Here is a 23,423-nt window from a genome sequence, read left to right as displayed (position 1 = left end):
GTTCATCGGCACGCCTCCGTCGACTACACCAGCCTTGCCGCCCATCCACCATGGAGCAGTGACCCCGGAGCCTGCTCGGGTGGAGCATGCCCGCCTGGCGCGTGGAGTACGCCAGTTGCTTGTCCATTGGCATGGCGAACCACCGGAGTCTGCAACTTGGGAGGACCACGATACCTTCCGAGAGTGGTTCCCACTCTTCTAGCTCGAGGACGAGCTGCTTCACGAGGAGGGGAGAGATATCATGTGGGGCACAACATATGCGCGATGCCATTCTATAGGAAAAGCAAAACAGCACCAAGAGGCTAAAGCTTCAATGATAGAAAAAGAAAAAGAACAAGAACAGGAGATGGCACCAAAGGATATTATCGACACTAGCTACCTGCCGTTTCCCACAAAGAACCGCAAGCAAGTCGTGAATGATTAATTCGCTCGTTTTGTTGAGATGATCGAGAAGATACATGTAAGCGTCCCCCTGATGGACGTCTTACATGTACCTTCCTATGCCAAGTACATCAAGGACATCATCAGCAACAAGCGATCACTACCATCCATGGAGGTCATCAAGCTAACAAAAGAGTGTAGCGCTGCTATACTCGACTTTCCTAAAAAGAAGGATTCTGGGTGCCCCACAATCTCATGTTCCATCAGGATCCAATATTTCAACCAAGCCTTATGCGACCTTGGGGCTAGCATAAGCATTATGCCTAAGGCCGTCTTCGACAAGCTGAACCTCACACAACTAACACCAACACCAATGATGCTCCAGCTTGCCAATTCAACGGTTCGCTACCCGGCAGGGATAGCCGAAGACATTCCGGTAAAAATCCGGGATTGCTACATCCCTCTTGACTTTGTGGTGCTCGACATGGAGGTTGCTAAAGAATCGACCCTCATCCTTGGATGACCCTTCTTGAGCACCGCAGGAGCTCAAATTGATGTTGGAGCTGGAGAAATCTACTTCAATATCCATGGTAACGAAGAAAAATTCACATTTTGGTCTAGGAAGGAGCAATGCTCCATGATCTATATCAAATATAGGCCAAACCCACAAGGCCTAAGGGAGGTCCATATCCAACCTCAAATGGTGAAAAGGCCTGTGAAAAAGAACAAATAAATAAAAAAGAAGCCAGAGCAGAAAAAAGTTAAATAGATGGCAAAAGAAAAGATCCCAAAAGCCGTTCCCACACCACCAAAGAAGAATAAGCCAGTGTGAAAACCCAAAGAAGAAGCTCTGAAGGCCACAATCACACCACCAAGAACAAACAAGATGGTGTGGAGGCCAAATAAAGACCAACCCTCCACATCCACTTCTCCGGGATCGGATGTATCTCCATCAACAAGCAAGAAATGAACGAGAAGAGTCCTACTCATGGGACTTCAAAAGGTGAGCCCTTGCCAAAGGTAAATTGGTAGCTATCTTTTACAATTATGCAAGGAACTTAGAATTCCTAATTAATACATTAATAAGATCAAAAACTTATAAAGATTTGCCTTTGAATTACTTCTATTGTTAAAGCATAATTATCTTATCATGTTTACACAAAGCATGTTTTGGTTTGAAGTATGGTTGATGCGTGATCATACTTTCATAGGCTTCTTAAATTAAGCATGGTGCTTAGGTTACTTAGCCCACCTTGATTGGATATTTAATTTAATCATTGAACCAAAATTGCTATGTATAGACACTAATTGAAATAAATAACATAAATTTTTGCAAACCATATATATAATAAAACAAAGAATCCACTTAAGAGTTTACCTTTCATCTCTAAATAAATCTTAGTTATCCTCTGATGTTATGTAAGAAGTATTATTTGGTTTGGAGTATGATTAATGGTCGATCATGCTTCCATAGACTCTTTAATTTAAGCATGGGCTTAGGTTAATCAGTCTACGTTGATCAAATGGAACATCTTGTCTAGTTTGACCATTATACCAAAATTACTAAATGCGAACATTAGTTGATATACTAAACAAATAACCTACCTCGAAATCATCTCCTAGTTTCGAGCAAGCTTAGGGGAGGACCCGCAGAGGTTAGTACTATCTTTTATTTTTTGTATTTTAATTTTTGCATTATTTATTTATTAGCATTTAAAAATAATAAATATAAATATAAAATCCAAAAAATGAAATATGATAAAAATAACAAAAATATTTATTCCACTCCTATATGTGATTTAAGAATGTTAGTTTCTCCTTTGTTGAAATGATGAATAGTTGCTCTATCTATAATTCATCTATGCCTGGGCTGAAACTTAGTATTCCCCAAGATTTAAGTTTGTTGGCTAAAATGTCTTATCCTAAAACTTGAAACTTGTGGGTTGCAAAAGCATGATCTTTTTCTAAGTTATTGCAATTTATGATATGGTAAATGGAATATGCTATGACTTTATTCTAAGAGAAACTTGACATCCGGAGTTTTTCATTTAAAAAATGCTAAAATCAAAAGTTCCTCAATGGTTATGAATTCCTACCATGACCATATGACATGATTCAAATTCAAAACCTTAGTCATATGCTTCTTATATTCACATTAAGTTTTGTCAAATTGGTGTGACCCTTGTTGAGATTCTTGTCATGCACCCATGATCAAGATTCACGTACACCCACAAATAAAATATTTATTCTTACACTGAGAGTTATGCAAAAACATGTTTTCCATCCACCTAAAATAAAAACTTCATTCATTTATCATGAGTCTTTCTCTCCAAAGTTTTCATATGCCAAAAAGAAGTATGGGGCTATGCTAAAAAAAGAGAGACACGTGAAGCTCTCAAAATAGCAAAAGAAAAAAATGGAACGCATGAAGGTTCCAAAGTATTGAAAAGAGAGAGAGAGATAGCCCATACTTCTAAGACAATTAATCAAAAGAGAGAAAGTCATGATCAAAGGAGTACCAAAAAATATTAGGATTAGAAAAATATTCCACACACTTGCACATCTTGATCAAAGTGTATGACTTGCATCTCCTTGGATTCAATTTTTGACTTAGCAATATATGTGATGTAAGTATGCTGCTCATTCATACCTACCTACAAATCCACTCAAAGCCTTTTAAGAGATAGGATGAAAAAAAGGAAAAACAATCAAATGCCTTGGTGAGGATCATACACATTGAGTGATTGAGTGAATCATTTGAGGAACTTATACTTTATTTTGCAAAACTCATAAAACCTCCGGATAGAAGGTTGATCAAAGAATGAATGATTTGTAATTCTGATAAAACCGTTCTATCTTGCAACTACCTAAGACTTGAAAAAGCAATAAGCCCCATAGGGATTAATTTAAAAGGGCAGATAGAATGCCTACTTATTAAATTAAGGAAGAATACTTTGTTATAGGCATGACACTTGTGAATTTTATTCGTCATCATAGCAACTACTGATCAACAACCAATAACTTAGCTATTTTCCTAGAACGAGCAAAGGTTAAGCTTGGGAGAGCTTGTTGGTGGTCTTTACCGATCAAATTCGACCGCCAATTAAGACAAAAAAGAGGAGAAATAAGCAATCTTGATCACATATGCATTTACTAAAAACCAAGTTCCACATGTATTTGGAGAACATTAATTTGTAGGTGACAAACACAAAATACATGGAATAATTTATCAAAAGGCGCTTTCTGACACTGATTTGCGCAAAGGAGCAAGGGAGACACCTATCAAATCAATGCAAATGGGTCAAAGCTGTAGCACCTGGTTTTAAGAACAAAACTAGATACACACCATATGTGAGCCTAGGAAGTCAAATCTCACATATAGCTACAAATAAGGCTAATATCAATAGACAATGATCAATATATAATGTACTTAATATAAAGAATATAAACTTAGATAGAAGACAGTGGAAAGACAACTCTGATCTTTGGGTGAAGACTCCAATCCACAGGGATAACTGACTTGTTGATCACAAGCCTAATTCCTCCAAACTCTAGCAATCTAGTACCCATCTGGGATTTTTCCAAAGATTTAAAAAGTAAAGCAAATGTAAGTACATGTCTTACTCAACAAATATAACATGGGGTTCATGAGGCTCAAAAGGCTAACACTGGTTTAGTACGATTAGCTTTTAATTGTCACAATTTTAGCATAGGAGTAGCAACAAGTTTATCACAAGCCCATATAAACTCATGATCAGATAAACATGAATAATGAATAGCATAAACAGTAATCATTAGTGTGCATCTTCATCATCGGTATCATTCATGTTCTTCATCATTAACCATTATTGATCATCTATTCTGTAAATGTTCCAAGGCCGCTCGTGACTGTGAGCACGGCTGATATACCAGTTTTACACTATGTAGAGATTGTACACTTTCACTGTGAATCATGATTTACCCTTTCGCCCAAGATAGCTAATCTCTTGACCCACTTCTAAGGAAGGTTGGCAGGGTTCACTATGAAGCCTTTCAAAGGTTCGTCTAATAAGTTAGAGCCATTAGATTCACTCGGCAAACAGATGTAGGAACCCCTTTCCCGATGGCACAATGACACACAAGGGGACAGAGGCTGTCCTATACCAGATTCATCAAGCCATTCTTACACCAATAAAGGTAACCTCTAACAAGCTAGAAAAGGTCCTCATACTGAGCTAAAGCCAGAGCGATGTAGGCCTCACAACTGTACTATAAGTCCCGGATGATCACTTATAAATAAGTCCTTACGGAGAGAAATCTAGAGCACCATAAAAATAGCCCAATGCTCTAGCCTCCTTGTTCCATGTTGCTAAAAAGCATCTTTTAATGTTTATTGCATATACCATTAGTCAAGTTATAAGATCATGGTTTTAGTTGAGCACTAGCATCATACTACCCAATGCAATACCCCATAGGTAACAAGGCACAAGGTAACAAAGCACTAGGAAATCCTAAATGGTAGTCAAGGTAGACACATGAAGTATGAATTAAATGATTAAAGGTGTATAGGACAACAAGGAAGATCCCATGCTATACTTGCCTTAAACTTAGATCCTTCTTTAGTCCAAACCTTCAATGGAACTCCTTCTTGATCAACATGTAATGCTCACAGACTAGACATGATCATAAAGCACTACACAAGCGTCCATGCAATCATACATGAAGCAAAAAATAGATCTAAATTAGAATAGTACACCAATCATAGAAAAATAAGTAAAAGAGTTTGAAACATGATTCTACGCATCGCTACGAATACACAGACGCGAGAGGCACGCTATCGGAGCTACAATTTGAAAGAAACAGCTACCGAAAGATCTACTCATAAGAGAAAATATAAAACTATAAGCTTCATGTATAAAAACATATATAAATTGAATTAAGTCAAATTTAGATTTGAATTATAAAACTAAAGTAAACAAATCATATTTTATTTGTAAAATCCAGTTGCATAATTATTATTCAAATTAGAATTTAAAGCATGAAATTCTAGAAACAATGACATGATAAACATTGTTACTAACACATAGATCTAGTTGTAATGAATCTAGAACAACTTGAATGGGTCAAGTGCAAAAACGTAGAAGATATAAAATAAACAAGATTTCCTTTATTAAAATAATAGATTAAATCTAACATCAAATTTCAAAAGTTCAAAACATTCTTAATAGTATTATGAACATGTATATTATGAAATTATGAACCTAACGCAAGTTGAACGGGTCAAATCGGAGTTAAAATGGAGAAAATATGGCCTACAGAAGGTAGTGGCACTTTTGTAAATATTTTGAAATCAATTTTGTATTAAAAACCGAATTAAAATAGTCCTGTGGATCGGGCGTCATTTTTGGAAAAAACATAGGGGTCAAAACATAAAAACTAGGGCATATTTTTAGTTACTTTTGAACTGCTCAGGACGACGGGTTGATTTCATAAAAACTCGAGGGCTCTTTTGTAAAACAGCAGAAGCTGGCGGGGTTGACCCGGTCGTTGTCCACGTAGATGACACGTGGCTGAAGGGAACTGGGCCAGGGTGGTGAACTGGCCATGGACCAGCTGACGTGGGACTGTGGACCAAGTCCACCACTGTGCTCAAGGACTGGTTATGAAGGGGTATGCGGGTTCTAATCTGGGTGGTTCATCTAAGATCGGACGACTGAGGACGGTTAGGGAGGGAATGCGCCACCGAAACAGGAAAGGCGACATGGTGGCAGCCATGGTCGGTGGTGAGCATTTCACCAGCATGCACAGCTAGGGCCCTAGGGACCATGGAGGGGCTCACAAACTGGATAGGGAGATAGAGAGTACAACAACGAACTCACCAAGAGCAACTGCGTGTCTAGAGATGGCTCAGAGATGGTGTGCGGCTTCGAAAGGTGAACGGCGGATGACAGCATGAGCTCGCTAGGGCAAGGGCGAATCGTGCGACTTGGGCGAGGTGGCATAGGGGCTCCAGACTTATAGGGGCAGAGCGACGTGGGCGGCATGGCAAGATGATGTCGTGGTGGTGTGGGGCTCTTGACCCAACATGGAGGTGGTGTAAGGAAAATGGACCTAGGCCCATTTACTTTGGATTTTGGTGTTTGATGACCAACACAACCAAATTGTACTAATGAATTTGCAAGTGTTTGTTTTGTAGTTCAATAGGGTGCAAGACATGACTTGGACAAAGGCGACGCGATGATCTGATGATGATCAACACCTCAAGCAAGACCTTAGGAGCACAAGAAAAGACCCAAGATATCAAGCAAAGTCCAAGCACGAAGATAGGAACCAAGGTGCTAGCAAGATTGTGAAGAAACGAGCTCACATAAGCAACCGGACGCTAGACCGGATGCTGGAGGAAAGCCACCGGACACTCCAATCAGGAGGCTCGGCAATAGCAGCAGCGATCGGACACTGATGAAAAGTGACCGGACGCTCCGATCAGATGCTCGACAACAGCAGCAGAGACCAGACGCTGGCGGCAAACCGATCGGACGTAGGATAGCAGCATCCAATCGAGTACAGAAAGGTTCCAGAGCGACAAAATTGCGACCGGACGCTAGCAGCGTCTGATCAGCTATTTGTGGCTCTAATGGTTAGGACAACCAGACGTGTCTAGTCAGGACGTGATCAGCGTCCGATCAGTAGCAAAAAAGTGGGACTTCATCCCCAGCGGCTACTTTCTCAGTGGGGCTTATAATTACAACCCCCAACCGGCCATTTGAGCAGGGTGGAGCTGAGGAAGCATACCAAGGGTGTTGATACACCATTTTAGTGATCTCCACTTGCATAATGCTTAGTGTTTTATTAGGTTATTAGCGTAGGTGCTTAGCAAAGTGCTTAGGTTGATTAGACCACTACTTATGCGCTTGCTCTAGGTTTAGGCCTAGTATTTAGTGAGGTTTGCATACCTCTTATCATTCGGTGCTTGCGAGCACCATTGTTGTACATCGGAGGGGCTTGTAGTCTTACGAGATGACACCAACCGAGTTTGTGGTGTGGCCACCACCGTGTACCGGAGGGAACAAGGCCCACGATGTTTCGGCCAGAAGCTTGATAGTGAATACGGTGGTGAGCATCTGGGAGAGGCTTGCTAGAAGGCACGTCGGAGACCCACTTGCGCCTGGGGAAGGCCCGAGGCTATCCACGGAGTTACTCGACTAGGAGCTTGGCCCTTGCGAGGGATTCCTTATGAGGGGCTCCAACGAGGACTAGGGGGAAGCTTGCACGCTTCTCGATACCTTGGTAAAAATATCGGAGTCATCGACGGGACTTTGCATATCTCTACCTTGCTCTTTAACTTCCGCATTTACATTATTTGTATTACTCCTTTTGTGGTAGAGATAGCAACACACTAGCAAAACCATAGTTACACATTTAGATGGTTTATCTATTGCATAAGTTTTGCTAGGGTTAGAACAAGAGGCCATAGTTAAGAGTTAGATTTTTAAGTTGCCTAATTCACCCCCCTCTTAGGCGTCATGGTCCTCTTCAGGCGGGATAGACATGGAGTCCATGGTGGCGGCGTTGAGGAAGTCCGAGGCAAGGACGAGAGGTAGCAGACGGCCCTGATTGGGTGACCCCACTTGTCAGCACAAGAGAGAGGGAGAGGACGCGCGGCGCAGCTGGGCCGACTAGGCTAGGGTGTGCAGCTGGGCTGGCTTGGGAAGGTCCTGAGGAGAAGGGAAGAGGCCGGGTGGGCCAGATGCCGGGTAGGAAGGAAAAAACAAAGAATTCCTTTGCTATTTTGTTTTCAAAACCAGATTCAAATGTGAACCAAATCAAATTTGAATATGGTTTAAAATACACTTTTTAATACAAATAAAAATGAGAAATTTTGGTATGCTCCCAAAAATAAATTTTACAACTTTAAAAATTCTTTTATTTTCAAATTTTCTTTTATTTTATTTCAAAGCCATTTTCAAACTCATTCCAAAGAATTTGAATTCATTTTGAATTTTGGATTCAACCACTCAGTACAAAAATCCAAATGCAGAAGCATGTATGCTCATACATGTTGCTATACCATAGGATAAATTTTAATTTAATGAAAAATTTTATTTCCTATGTTTTATGAGCACAAAAATTCAAAATTACCTCAATTTACATCTATTTCAAAAGGAGCAAATTTTAGGGTGTTACAAAAGCACCACGGGAAAGCCATCCTAGTCCAGCCCATGACCTACCATGCAAAGATGGTGGTGAGTGGCCATGGTCAAGGGGCAGCCGACCCCCTGCCGGCGCTGCTCAGCCACCGCTTCCTATGGTGGTGGCATGGAACCATGCTATAGCGGTGGGAGCCAGGACGTGCCAAGAATAGTCTTCGAGCACCGCCTCCCTCCTGTATAAATAGAGGGGTACCACTCCCTCTACAACACACACTTCACTAGAGCATCACCTCACACACCACTACCTCACTCAGTTCTACTAGTTGTAGTTTTACTTTTTAGTAGCTTTAGAGCAAGACAAAGCTACCTTGGAGAGCTTGGCTCCTTGGAACAAGGGACCTTTAGGTATGAATAGAGATAGGAGTTCTTCCAAAGTTATGCTCTTATATGATTTTTATAGTCATACTTATGAACTAGAGTATAATTATTGTATTATAATCTTGATATATGAACTAGTCTATAGTTTATGTGTCATGAAAGTAGCACACTTAACTTTATGCTTAAACACTCATATAACTTATATAATCGAAATTAGAGCAAAGTTGAGGTGGCGGTTCATCGTGCCATTAGTTGTGCCCAAGTTCTTTACTTGTCGATCCGTAGGGTCAGGGACCCATGGGAATTTGGGTAGTTTTTGTATACGCAAGCATGGTGCTTGGGTATGGAGAGATAGGTTAATGTATTGTCCCTTTTCATGGTTGAGGGGTTGGCGGCATGTGGTGGCAGCCCTATCTATCCCTTGTAATCCCCCATGTTCGATTAGGGTGTAGGAGTCTAAATTATCACATGAGGTTGATGGCAGACCAGTACTTGGTGGCCTCCTGACCTGCTTCACACTTAGCCCTAAGACTAATTATGTAACTTGTTAGATCATTAACTAATATTTGTATGACTATACTAGACCAATGTCTGCTCGACTTAGATTATTCTTTTACTATCTCTTTATAATTTCTTTTGAGGAATGTCAAGTGTGTGTCCACTCTTGAAATCACCATTTTTACCCCTGCTATAAACATTGGTGTACATGCAAAGCATTATTATTCAAGTTCATATCCATACTAGACTCTTAATCAAATACCTTCCTTTAGAAAAAAATATAAATAAGAGATACCCTAAATACTTCTGGTTGAAATGCTACAATGATAGCTACATGCGCTTGCGGATAAATATCTAAAATTGTTAAGGAACTATCAAGGCTATTACTTAGTGGCATTACTAATCATTAGTGATGACGCTAAGAAATACCAATAAGCAATTCTAGCGCCGTTGCCGGGGATGGATTCTAACTCCATACTTGGTGATTGCATTTGGAAATGCCAACAGACATGCACGGTGCTAGGCCATTCCTCTTCTTCTCGTATTGCTTTGACTAACAGCTCTTGATAAAAAACATCTGCTGGCATTGGTGCTCTCTGCGCAGCTGCTTTTGCCAGCTCATCGACTTCTGCATTCTCGCTTCTTGGAATGTTGTGAAAAGTGAAGCCGGCGAAATTCTTCTCCATTCTTCTTACCGCTGCTAAGTACTTGATCAACTCAGGTTCCTTCATGGGGAACTCTTTTTCGACATGTCCCACTATTACCTAGGAATCTGATCTAACTATGCACCTCCTGACTCCTAGAGCTCTAAGCTTTCACAACCCTAGGAGCATTGCCTCGTATTCAACTATATTGTTGGTTGTGAGGAATTCGAGCCTTGCGGCATAGCGAAGTTTTGGGCCTTTTGGCAGTGTTAATATCGCTGCTATTCCTACACCATTCATTCCCCATGTTCTATCGCAATGCATCAAATTGGTTCTTCAAATTGTATTGTTGTGTCATAAGCTGCTGGGGTCCAGTCTGTGATGAAATCTATGAGTGCTTGAGACTTGATAATGGATCTATGCTTGAAGTCCACTATGAATTCGTTTAACTCTGTGGCCTATTTTCCAATTTTGTCAATGGCTTTGCTATTACGAAATAGCGCTTCCAGCGGTTGCACTGAAAGGACTTTGATGTGATGAGCTTGGAAATAATGTTTTAGCTTTCTTGATGCCATGATCATAGTGTATGATATTTTTTATAGCTTTGAATAGATGAGCTTTGCTCTTGACAAGGCCTCTGATACGAAATATACCGGGAACTGCTGCATCCTACTTTCGTGTTCCTTTTCTTTGACTAGCACTGCATTGACAGTTGTTGGTGATGCAGCTAGATATAACAGCAATGTTGTAGATGGCGATGGTTTGGACAAAGTTGTCAACTTGGTTAAGTAAGTTTTGAGTTCATCAAAAGCTTGGTACTACTCATGCCCCCATTCGAAATGATCTGAGCTTTGAAGAGTTCTGAAAAATAGTAGGCCTTTTTGGCTGATCTCGAGATGACTCTGCTCAATGCTTCTAGTCTTCCCATAAGCTTCTATACTTGCTTCTTGCTTGTTGGTGGTTTCATGTTTACTATTGCTGCTATCTTTTTAGGGTTTGCTTCGATGCCTCTTGCCGATACTAGACAACCAAGCAGTTTGCTTTTCTTGATGTCAAATATGCATTTATCTAGGTTCAACCTGAGGCCAGCCTTTTGTAGGTTTTCGAATGTTTCCTGAAGGTCCTGAATATGGGTCTCCTTATCGCTCTTGACCACAATGTCGTCGACATATGCGATAAGATTTTTGCCTTTCTGTTTGTTAAAGACACCATCTACCATCCTAGAAAAGGTAGGGCCTGTGTTTTGCAGTTCCTCAGGCATTCACCGATAACAATAAGTTCCTCCTGGGGTGATGAAACTCGTTTTGTCTTCGTCATCCGGGTTCAACCAGATTTGGTGATACCTAGAGAAGCAATCTAATAGACTCATCACTTCGCACCCGGTTGTGATATGCACTAACTTGTCAAGTATTGGGAGCGGATATGGGTCTTTTGGGCAACAATTGTTTAGATCGGTGAAATCAACGCACATTCACCATTTCCCATTTTACTTTCTGACCATTACAATGTTGGCCAACCATTCCAGGTACTGAACAGACCTAATGACGCCAGCGTCGAGTAACCTCTACATTTATGCTTTCACTGCTTCCGCTCTCTGCGAACATCTTCCTTAGCTTTTGCTTCCTAGGTTTCACCCCTTTTGCTACATTCAAGTTGTGTTGCGCGAGATTGTGACTGACACCTTGCAGGTCTTTTATCGACCAGGCGAATACATCTTGGTTCTCATGGAGAAAAGCTAACAGCCTGTCTTTTTCGTGGTCTACTAGATCAGAGCCCACATGCACCCACTTTTCTAGCACTAATTTTGACAATGAGGCTTTCTGAGTGTCTTTAGTTGCTTTGGACCTTGGTTCAACTTTGTTTTCACTGTCTACTTCGCTAGGTGGTTACTTGGAAACTTCATTTACATGGTTGTAACCTGGGATCGGTTTGCCCTCTATTCGCCTAGACGTAGCTTGATCTCCGTGTATTGCGATGATGCCGAAAGGGGAATGCATCTTCATGAACAAATAGCTTTGCTTTATCATGATTTTGAATCTACTAAGAACTCCTGTCTCGAAGATTGTGGTGTATGGATAATCCATGTTGACTATGTCGAAAGTTATGGTTTCTGTGCGGACCTTCTTGCCTTCAAGGTGTCTATCTTTTTCCTGTCGAAACTGAATAATGAGTTCTGGGCTGGTTCCAACGTTCACTTGTCAAGGTCCATCTACTCGAAAGGCTTGATGAACAAGATGTTAGTGGAGCTTCTGTTGTCGAAGAAGATGTTGTGTATAGTGAAACCAGCTATATTCGCTGTTGCTACAAAGGCGTCTGTGTGTGGAAAATCCCACACTTGAAAGTCATTTTCGTCAAAAGTAATTGGCGCCATGGACCAAGCCGGCCTGTTGAGCTGTACCCTTGGTGAGACGGTGTGCACTCTTCTTTCAAATTCTATTTTGGCTCTCTTGTTTTCATGCTCTTGGTTTGATCCGCTAGTGATTGCGAATATATGGCCTTGCGATGGTAAGATATTGTTTACAGCATGATGCTCTTGAGTATTTTCTTGCTTTGAGGGCTAAGGCTAACTTGAATGTTGCTGCTCTTACTAAACTAGCAAGAATGCAACTGCTGACTGCCCTGGGATCTGGGCAAAATGCTTGTATACTAGAAACGGCGGCTGCTGCTAGATGTATAGATGCTGATTGTATCCATGTGAAAGGGTAGGGTGCTAGAAAGCGCAGCTATTTGCCGACAAATAGTGGCTGCTATAACCCTAATTGTTTACTATTTCATGACCAGTGTTGTGGAACACAAGATTAGATGTTTCACTGCTTCTTGTGGCCTCGTCTATCTCCTTAAATTCTCTAGCCATTTTGTTATATTTGTAGTCTTCTCCTTAAATGTCCTGCGTTTTCACCACAAATGGCGCAATATGGTGTTCTCGGGGCTCGTCCCCTTCCTCTGCCTTTGCGTCCACCATGGGGAGTTCATCCTCCTCACTCGCCATGTGGAGATTGATCAAAACTTCTGTATTGTTGGTTAGGCAGCGGCCCTTGGAGACTTTGTTCCGCTGAGTTGTGCTCTGGCTGCTCTTGTAGATTGTTGATTACGCGGAATGGTCTCATATTTTGTTGGCTTGGGGTTGGTGGTGTCCTAGGGGTCTTGCCTGCTTGCCTCCATAAATTCTTTGTCGCTTTTCGCTTCTTCACGTCGTCATGTAATTGTCTCATTACCTCAAAAAGCTCCCTTATGGAGGTGGGGTAATTCCTGGTGAAGTGAGCTGCACAATGGCCCATGGCCAACCCCTCCATGGCTGTTGCTATAACCATCTCCTCTGGTATGTTTGGCACCTGAGCTTTGGTTTGAATGAATCTTTCCAAAAACCCAGACAGGGATTCATCTCGCTGAATGCAATTTAGTAAATCTCTTGTTGTTTTTGTTCCTGGGTGATATCCTTGGAAGGTGGACACTAGCTTCGCTCTGACATGGCCCCATGACCTGATGGATAACGGCTTCAATGAAGTATACCAATCATGTATCATGTCTTCGACCACCATGATGAGTGACTTTGTGAGGATTTGAGCGTGTCCCATGGCTAATGTTACAGCGGTCTCATAACTCGTGAGGAACTTCCTCAGGTTTGACATTCCATCGAAGACCAAAATGCAAGGTTTGTAGCTGGCTGGCCATGGATATAGCTAAAGTTCTTTCGACAAAGGTGAAGTGGGGTCATATGCACTTTTGTCTACTTTCGGGAGGTTATTATCTGGTATTACAATGTTTTCGCCAGCGTAGATGGCACCTCCTGCTCATGCTCCCTGCAGTCCTTGAATTTCTCTCACCAATCTATCCCTCTGGATTTTGGCTTTCCTAATTGCCCTCTACGTCTGCTTGACTCTGTTACAGGCAGCGGCTTGCCTAAGCAGTTGCTTCTTCTCGTTCTGGAGTCTAAGGATGTCTTGCTGGTAATGATTTAGGGTCTTCAGGTTTCTTGCTTCCTCAGTGATCTCGCCATCTTCATCTTCTTCGACCTCGTCGCCATTTTGGTCGATCTAGACTTCTTTGACATCGCCTTCTAGCGTTTGCTCTCACCCTCCTAGCACTGTGGTATTATCCATCTACGACTATGGCATGGGTGGTTCCATAGCTGTTGCTGCATCATTACACGCGGCTGCTTCCACTGCCGCCGCAATGACTATAGCCACGGATGGTCCTGCTTTAGCCATCATTATCTTTGTCTTCTTTGGTGGCATGATAAAATCGAGCAACAACCATGGTGGACGCTAGTGTTGTTCTAGGCCATGGCCTTCGAACACTGGTTGCCACTCAAGCAAATCAGGAATGAGAAGTGGATAAAATAAAACTTGAGCGAAACAAGATGAACAATTTCATTGAACTTGTTTCTCCACCCCTTATATTCCTTTAATTCGGGCTATTTATACATGCCCATAGGCTTTTCATAAGATGTAAATGCCCTCTCAACTACTACAAATTTGGGAAATATTCCCCATAGCTTTGGGCTTGTTCGCCATTCAGAGTACCTGCCTTTGAAAGGTTCTAATGGCTATAGGGGGATGAATAGCCTATTAAAAATTTCTACAACAACACTTAACAAACCAGTTAGACAATTACAAGGCGAAGCAAGTGTTGCACTAGCCTACTAAAAATTCAAGCCACCTACTACAATTCTAGTTTCTATAGTTTCTAACCACACAATGGCTATGTCATTATACTAAGTTAGTGTGCTCTCAAAGGCTAACTAAAGATCCACACTAACCAAACTAACAAGCTCTCACAACTAGCTACACTAAAGAGCTTGATAACTAGTGTGCGGTAATGTAAAGAGAGTGAGCGAGATGGTTATACTGCCGAGTCAAAGAGTGAATCAATCAATCACAAGAGTGAATACCAATGAAGACCAATCACCTCGGAATCAAATGATGACACAATGATTTTGACCGAGGTTCACTTGTTTGACAGCAAGCTAGTTCTCGTTGTGGTGATTCACTCACTTGGAGGTTCACGCACTAATTGGCATCACATGCCAAACCCTCAATAGGGTGCCGCACAACCAACACAAGATGAGGATCACACAAGCCATGAGTAATTTACTAGAGTACCTTTTGTCTCTCCATCGGGGAATGGTCAAGAACACCTCACAATCACCATGATCGAAGCCGGAGACAATCACCAACCTCCGCTCGATGATCCTCACTACTCCAAGCCGTCTAGGTGGTGGCAACCACCAAGAGTAACAAGCGAATCCCTCAGCGAAACACAAACACCAAGTGCCTCTAGATGCAAACACTCAAGCAATGCACTTGGATTCAATCCCAATCTCACAAAGATGTTGAATCTATGATAGAGATGAGTGGGAGGGCTTTGGCTAAGCTCACAAGGTTGCTATCTCAATGCAAATGGCCAAGATATAGAGCTTGAGCCGGCCATGGGGCTTAAATAGAAACCCACACGAAATAGTGCCATTGTACCCCTTCACTGGGCACTGCTCGGGGTGATTGGATGCTCCTGTCAGATCGACCGAACGCACCCTGCCAGCGTTAGATCAACGAATGGCTGCCACATCATCCCTTTCTTCAAATACTGAGCGTCTGATCCCTACGGTCAATAGTACATCTAAGTAGTGATTGGACATGCTGCTCAAAGTGATCGGACACAGGGCCCCAATGTCCGGTCATTTCTAGTAAGGTTCCACTCATGACCAGACATGTCCGGTAACGCCTGACAGGACTCACTCAGTGTCCGATCACTCACTGTCTCCTCTATGCGCTTCCACGTCAGCAAGACCGGATGTAGCTAGCCTGCATCTGGTCATGAATTGACCTAGCATCCGGTCAAAGATCGACGCCAGCGTCTTCACTACTTCTACTGACCGGACACACCGGTCCAGTTGAGACCAGCGTCCGGTCCACTCTTTGAAGTCCTATCTTTTCTGTACAGGACGCCGATGGCACCGTCGGACTATCTGCACTCTACGAGCAGACACTACGCCGATGAGGTTTCTTACCCATGTTCAAATGTGCCAACCACCAAGTGTATCACCTTGTGCACATGTGTGTTAGCATATTTTCACAAACATTTTCAAGGGTGTTCGCACTCCACTAGATCCTAAATGCATATGCAATGAGTTGAGCATCTAGTGGTACTTTGATAAACTCATTATGATACGAGTTTCACCCCTCTTAATAGTATGACTATCAAACCTAAATGTGATCACACTTGCTAAGTGTCTCGATCACTAAAATGAAAAGGCTCTTACCACTTGGGTTTCTTCTCTTCCTTGAGTTTCTTGTTCTCTTCTTTGAGCTTCTCATTCTCAAGGATCAACTCTTCATCATGATCAAGAGTTTCTAGCACAATGGTGTTGTGGCTTTTCATCTCTTCAAGATCTTTCATGAGCTTTTCATTTTCATTCTTGAGCTTGACATATTCATCATAGTCATTGCACTCAACCACTTTCTTGCCATTGCCACTAGATCCTTGCTCAATGCTCTCATCAATTAAATCATCACATGATGTAGCTATATCAATCTTAACAACATGGTTAGTAGCATCATGTGGCTCATTTGGTAAAAATTCTTGAGCAATAACAAGAGTATCATAATTGATCTTTAGAGTTGTATATTCATCTTTTAGCTTGTTGTGGCTAGTGATGACCTCATTGTGCACCCACTCAAGTTTATCATGTTTATCTTTAAGCTCTTTCTTAGAAGATTTGAGCTCCTTCAGTTTGGATGATATAGCATCATTTGTTTCTTTAAGCTCAACATTAGCCTTTTCCAATGTATCACATTTTGCTAAGAGTGAATCATTTTTAGCATCAAGCTTTTCATTTTTAGCTCTACTCTTTCTAATGATCTTAGTGTATTGTCTTAGTATTTTGACAAGATCATCATATGAAGGTGAATCATCATCATTGCTATCGCTATCATCATCACTAGTTTGCTCATCATCACTACTATCATCATTATTAGTTACCTTGCGTTCACCTTTTGCCATAAGGCATAGGTGAGTAGAGGATGATGGCGGTGAAGATGAAAGATCAATAGCAATGGTAGCCACCTTCTCATTTTCACTATCATCATCGGATGATCCACTAGATGAATCAATGTCCATGAGCCAATCACCGACGATGTAGGCCTTTCCACTCTTCTTCTTCTTGTGGAAGTCCCTCTTTTTGCCATCTCTCTTCTTGTATGGCTTGTTCTTCTTCTTCTCTTCTTCTTCTTCATTGCTTGAGTCATCTTTATTGCCCTTGATCTTGTTCTTGAACTTGTCTTTCTTGGGCTTTGTACATTGGTGTGCTAGATGACCAAGTTCACCACAATTGAAGCAATCCATTTCGGACATTGGCTTCCTTCTAGAGCTTGTGAAGAACTTCTTCTTCTTGCCGTCAAACTTGATGCCACTCTTGTTTAGCTTCTTTAGCATCTTGGCAGCTTTTCTCACCATGAGAGCAAGATTTTCATCATCATCTTCTTCATCACTTGAGCTCTCATACTCATGTCTTGCTTTGCCCTTCTCTTGGCTAGCTTTGAATGCTAAGTCCTTCTCTTTCTTTTTGGTAGAGGATGAGCCATCTTGTGGCGTGATGTGCATGTATATCTCATGAGCATCGATCTTTCCAAAGATTTGTGTCGGTGTAGCGGTGGAAAGATCACCTTGGTGTAGCACGGTCACAATATGCCCATATTTGTCAATGGGGAGGACACTTAAGATCTTTCTCACAACATCGGATGGTGACATTTGAGTAAGTCAAAGCCCATTGACTTCCTCTACAAGGACATTCAAACGTGAATACATCTCATTAGCACATTCTTTGGGAAGCATCTCAAATGAATTTAGCTTTTTAATTACAAGATGATAGCATTCCTCATGTTCACTCATGGTTCCCTCATGGAGGGCACAAACGTCTGACCATAGTGCATGGGCGTCTTTGTGGTTCCTTATGTGGTTGAACACATCTTTGCAAAGGCATCTAAAGATGATGTTTCGAGCCTTTGCATTCCACTTTTCATAATTAACCTCATCGCCTTGTAAGTGTGTAGCATCCTGAGGTTTTGGGAAGCCTTGTGAGGCAGCTCTAAGTATACCAACGTCTAGAGCTTCTAAGTATGCCTCCATGCGGAATTTCCAATATGGAAAGTCATCTCCCTCAAAGATAGGAGGAGGTCTATCCCCGTGAGACATCTTTCTCTAAGCGATTAAGCTTAAAAAACATGAGCATGAGGCTCTGATACCAATTGAAAGGATCAAGATGCCCAAGAGGGGGGGTGAATTGGGCTAATTCTAAATTTTCTTGCAATAATTAAATCCTACGGTTAGCCCAATTAACCCCTTGTGCCTAGAAAAGTGTTTCTATTAATCTAACACACAAAGGACTTGCAACCTATGTTCCAAACTTACTCTAGTATGGCAATTCTATGAATGTAAAAACAAATATTGAATTGCTCAAAGTAAATAGAGAGAGAGGAACACGGTGATGTTTTGCCGAGGTATAGGAGAGTCACCACTCCCCACTAGTTCTCATTGGAGCACCCGCGCAAGGGTGTATCTCCCCCTTGATCTGTGCAAGGATCAAGTGCTCTCTACGGGTTGATTCTTCGACACTCTGTCGCGGTGAATCACCCACAACCGCTCACAAGTTGAGTTGGGTCAGCCACAAGCTCTGTCGGGTGATCACCAAGCTCCCAATCACCACCAAGCCATCTAGGTGATGGCGATCATCAAGAGTAACAAGCTCGAACTCTCACTTGACGTCGCGAAGCCTAATGAGAACGGTGGATGCACACTTTGCTACTCTTGATTCACTAATGAGGCTACTCTCTTGGATTCTCAAATCTCAATCACCTCACTAGGACCTTGCTCTTCTTGGCACTCACAAACATGTTTCTTAGCTGTTGGAATGAGCAAAAGTACCCCCACACACAAGTGGAGGTTCTATTTATAACACCAGCTGAAAAACGAACCGTTATGTGCCTCTGCGGGGTGACCAGACGCTCCGGTCAAGTTGACCGGACGCTCCGGTCAGTTCAACCCACACACCAGTGTTTAAGTGTTGATTGGACGCTGTAAGCGTCTGATCATCACTGATCGGACATGTCCAGTTACATTTAACCCTCACTGGAACCTTACTGTACTCGACCGGACGCTGAACCCACAGGGTCCGGTCAGTACTGATCGGACGCGTCCGGTCGCAGATTTTCTCTTCTAGAACCTTACTAGAGTTGACCGAACGCTGGACCTCAGCGTCCGGTCACTTGACCACTCAGCGTCCGATCGCGCCAAATGTAGTCTCCTTGGTCAAATGAACTGACTGGACCCTGCAGCCCGTGTCTGGTCCGACCGAAGCCAGCGTCTGGTCAGCATTTGACCCTCCATTCACTTCCAACTCTCGATCATATGTGAATGAAGTTTGCTCCATAGGATCATACGGCTGTTGTGGAGCTACCTAGTGCTAGTTTTAACAAGTGTGCACCACACCTAACTCACTAGACTCATCTTGGTCAAGCTACCCATCCATACCCCCCTTAATAGTATGGTCAAAGGAAAAACAAAGTCCTAAACTACTCTAAGTGTCTCTCCAACTCCAATCGACACTTAGAACTAGTCATCCTTAACCTTGTCGTCCATCCTTTGAAAACTGAAATGATTTCCATCGTAGGGGCATGACCACCTTGATTGCCATTACCATGACCTAACTTAATTGCCTCTGCAAAACACACATTAGTCATAGTAATCTTGTATTGTCATTAATCACCGAAACCCAACTAGGGGCCTAGATGCTTTCACACTTGATCATCACCATGGCATCACCATCATCATGTCATGATCTTCATTTGTTTCACCACTTGGAATGTGCTACCTATCTCATAATCACTTTGATAAACTAGGTTAGCACTTAGGGTATCATCAATTTAACAAAACCAAACTAGAGCTTTCAATCTCCCCTTTTTGATAATTGATTACAACCCTTTCCCAAAGATATGAATTGAAATTCATTTGTATCCATGTTGCTTGCCCAAGCATATTTACCATGTGTAAAAGGATATGGACAAGTTTCATGAATCCCATATGGTAGCAATTTCTTCCCCTACATATGTGCTAAGAGTTTGGATTGTAGCTTGCACATATGCTTAGATAGGAAATATAGGGGACAATGTCTACCAAATGATGCTAAGGTATAAAAGATGGACCTTTGAAGCATGATACCAATCGGAGTGCACCAATATACCATTCTTAGCACCATTAGTAACTAGACATACACAAAAACTAGAATAACCCGTGAGATCAACATTAGAAGTAAGGGTCTAATTTTCATAATGTGAGCATGAGTCTAGTTACCTCACCTATGCATGCTAGTTTTTCATTTCACCATTCAAACCTACAACTAGCATACACCACACAAGCATGGATATTAAAATTTAAAACTTGTGACATGCAAGCAAACATATAAAATGCAAATTCAAATGCACCATACAAGTTCATGAGCTTGCTCGCCCTACTTGATTGATCCTCTTCCTTTGTCATATCTCTCCCCCTTTGTTGTCTTTTCACTATCTTAGTACACTAATATCTTTGTTTTTCTCCCCCATAGTACTAATATCACTAATATCTTTGTTTTTCTCCCCCTTTGTCATCAATGACCACACAGGTTCAAAATGTAGATAGGTTGAGAGTATCAATGCCAATCAATGGGGTGAGAATCATTTTCCCAAATTTGGTTCAATCTAGAATACTTTCCAAAGACATTTAACTCGGTTTGATCCAAGGACAATCTTCTTCACACCTCCAAATAAGGATTATCTTGTACCATGTTGAGTTAAACACTTAGAGCTCATTTTATAGATCAAACACTAGGTTTACAAGCCCACAAACATGTCATATGCTACCACTAGATCAAAATAAGCATATAAGCAATAGTGGTACCATATAATCATCAAATTCATTTGATTTTCATGCATGAGCCTATTAAATGTGAAAGATGTCTAGATGCACTAAACATGTCCTTAGCAAGGATGTATACCATGCTAATCAACTTTTACCTTGGATTGCTCGAAGGAGAGGCATGTCATATAAGTGGGGGTTCATCAACACATATTTGAGAAATCTAATATGTTCAACTCATTCCTTAGCTTGCAAAACCTTTTCTCATCCAATGGCTTGGTGAATATATCGGCAAGTTGATCTTAGGTGCCTACACTCAATGCAAATGTCCCCTTTTTGTTGGTGATCTCTTATGAAATGGTGGCTGACATCAATGTGCTTTGTTCTTGCATGTTGAATCGGATTGTTGGTCAACTTGATTGCACTCTCATTGTCACATAGCAATGGCACTTTCTTGAACTTGATTCCAAAGTCACTCAAAGTGGCCTTCATCCAAAGTATTTGTGTACAACAACTATCGGCGGATATATATTTGGCTTCGGCGGTTGATAATGCAACACTATTTTGCTTCTTTGATGACCATGAAACAAGTAATCTTCCCAACAATTGATATGTGCCCGAGGTGCTCTTCCTTTCAACCTTGCATCCCGGATAATCCAAGTCGGAGTAAGCAACTAGCTCAAACTTTGCTCCTTTGGGATACCACAAACCAATATTTTGTGTATGCTTCAAGTACCTCAATATTCTCTTTGTAGCCTTCAAATGACTTTCTCTTGGTAAGGCTTGAAATCTTGCACACATGCATACACTAAACATGACATCTGGCCTTGATGCGGTCACATAGAGTAGGCTTCCAATCATAGACCGATACAATTTTTGATCCACCATATTGTCACTTGCATCACTATCCAAGTTGCCATTTGTTCCCATTGGTGTACTAATGGCTTTGCTATCACTCATGCCAAACTTGTTGATCATGTCCCTGATATACTTGCCTTGACTCACAAATGTACCATTCTTCAATTGCTTGATTTAAAGACCAAGGAAGTAACTTAACTCTCCAATCATGGACATCTCAAACTCATTAGCCATCATCTTTCCAAATTCTTCACAAAAATCTTGATTGGTTGATCCAAATATGATGTCATCAACATAGATTTGCAACATAAATAAATCTTTTCCAATCTTTTTGATCAAAAGAGTGGTGTCAACTTTGCCCATCATGGACCCTTTAGAGAGTAGGAAGTCCCTCAACCGCTCATACCATGCTCTAGGTGCTTGCTTCAAGCCATACAATGCCTTCTTCAACTTATACACATGGTCGGGCTTCTTGTCATCTTCAAAACCGGGATGTTGCTCAACATATACTTCTTCATTGATGTAACCATTGAGAAATACACTCTTGACATCCATTTGATCGAGCTTGATATTGTGGGCACAAGCATAGTCTAGCAAGATTCTAATTGCTTTCAATCTAGCAACCGGGGCATATGTTTCTCCAAAGTAAAGACCTTCAACTTGTGTATATCCTTGTGCTACCAATCTTGCTTTGTTCCTTACTACTATCCCATCTTGATCTTGCTTGTTTCTAAAGACCCATTTGGTTCCAATCACATTGTGTCCTTTTGGTCTCTCTGCTAATTCCCATACTTGATTTCTTGTGAAGTTATTCAATTCTTCATGCATAGCATTCACCCAATCAACATCCTTCAATGCTTCATCTATCTTCTTTGGTTCAATGGATGACACAAATGAGAAATGCTCACAAAATAAAGCCAATCTTGATCTTGTTTGTACACCTCTAGAAATATCCCCAATTATAGTGTCCAATGGATGATCCCTTGCAATATTGGTTGGTTGGAGAATTGGAACTTGATTGCTTGCACTTGCTTGATCATTAGGTTGAGATGATGTACTAGCCACTTGATTTTGTTCATTGTCATGAGAGCCACTTGCACTAGCTTGATTTGTATCATCTTGCACATTTGAGTTAGAGAGCACTTGCACTTGATCATCTTCATCATCATTCACTTACCTAGGCCTCAATTCACCAACATCCATGTTCTTCATGGCATTCAAAAGTTGAATGTCTCTAACATCTTCCAAGTTCTCATTCTCTTCTTGTGAACCCTTGGTTTCATCAAATTCAACATCATGAACTTCCTCAAGAACCACTTTCCAAATTCCAAACTCTATATGCTTTGCTAGTGGTTGGGTATCCAAGTAGGACTCCTTCATCACATTTCTTGTCAAACTTGCCCAATCTAGTGCCTTTCTTCAAGATATAACATTTGTAACCAAAGACCCAACAATATACAATGTTGGGCTTTCTACCATTCAAGAGCTCATATGGTGTCTTCTCTTTCAACGGGTGACAATAGTGGTGGTTGCTACAATAGCAAGCCGTGTTGATAGCTTCGGCCCAAAAAGATTGACTCACATTGTACTCACTAAGCATAGACCTTGCCATATCAATGAGTGTTCTATTCTTCCTCTCAACAAGGCC

At 41.5% G+C, this 23,423-nt stretch overlaps 1 protein-coding gene across 1 annotated transcript; it reads left to right on the top strand.

Annotated features, from left to right (window-relative positions):
* Positions 1-475: 475 nt before the first annotated feature.
* On the top strand, positions 476-904 carry LOC136495585 (uncharacterized). Its single transcript, XM_066491475.1, has one exon. It carries the CDS (start codon positions 476-478, stop codon positions 902-904), a length of 429 nt encoding a protein of 142 aa, XP_066347572.1.
* Positions 905-23,423: the final 22,519 nt, after the last annotated feature.

This window comes from Miscanthus floridulus, chromosome 12 (genome assembly GCF_019320115.1).
Source record: "Miscanthus floridulus cultivar M001 chromosome 12, ASM1932011v1, whole genome shotgun sequence".
In the NCBI taxonomy this organism is placed as follows: domain Eukaryota; kingdom Viridiplantae; phylum Streptophyta; class Magnoliopsida; order Poales; family Poaceae; genus Miscanthus; species Miscanthus floridulus.
This window is presented reverse-complemented; position numbering and strand designations above follow the sequence as displayed.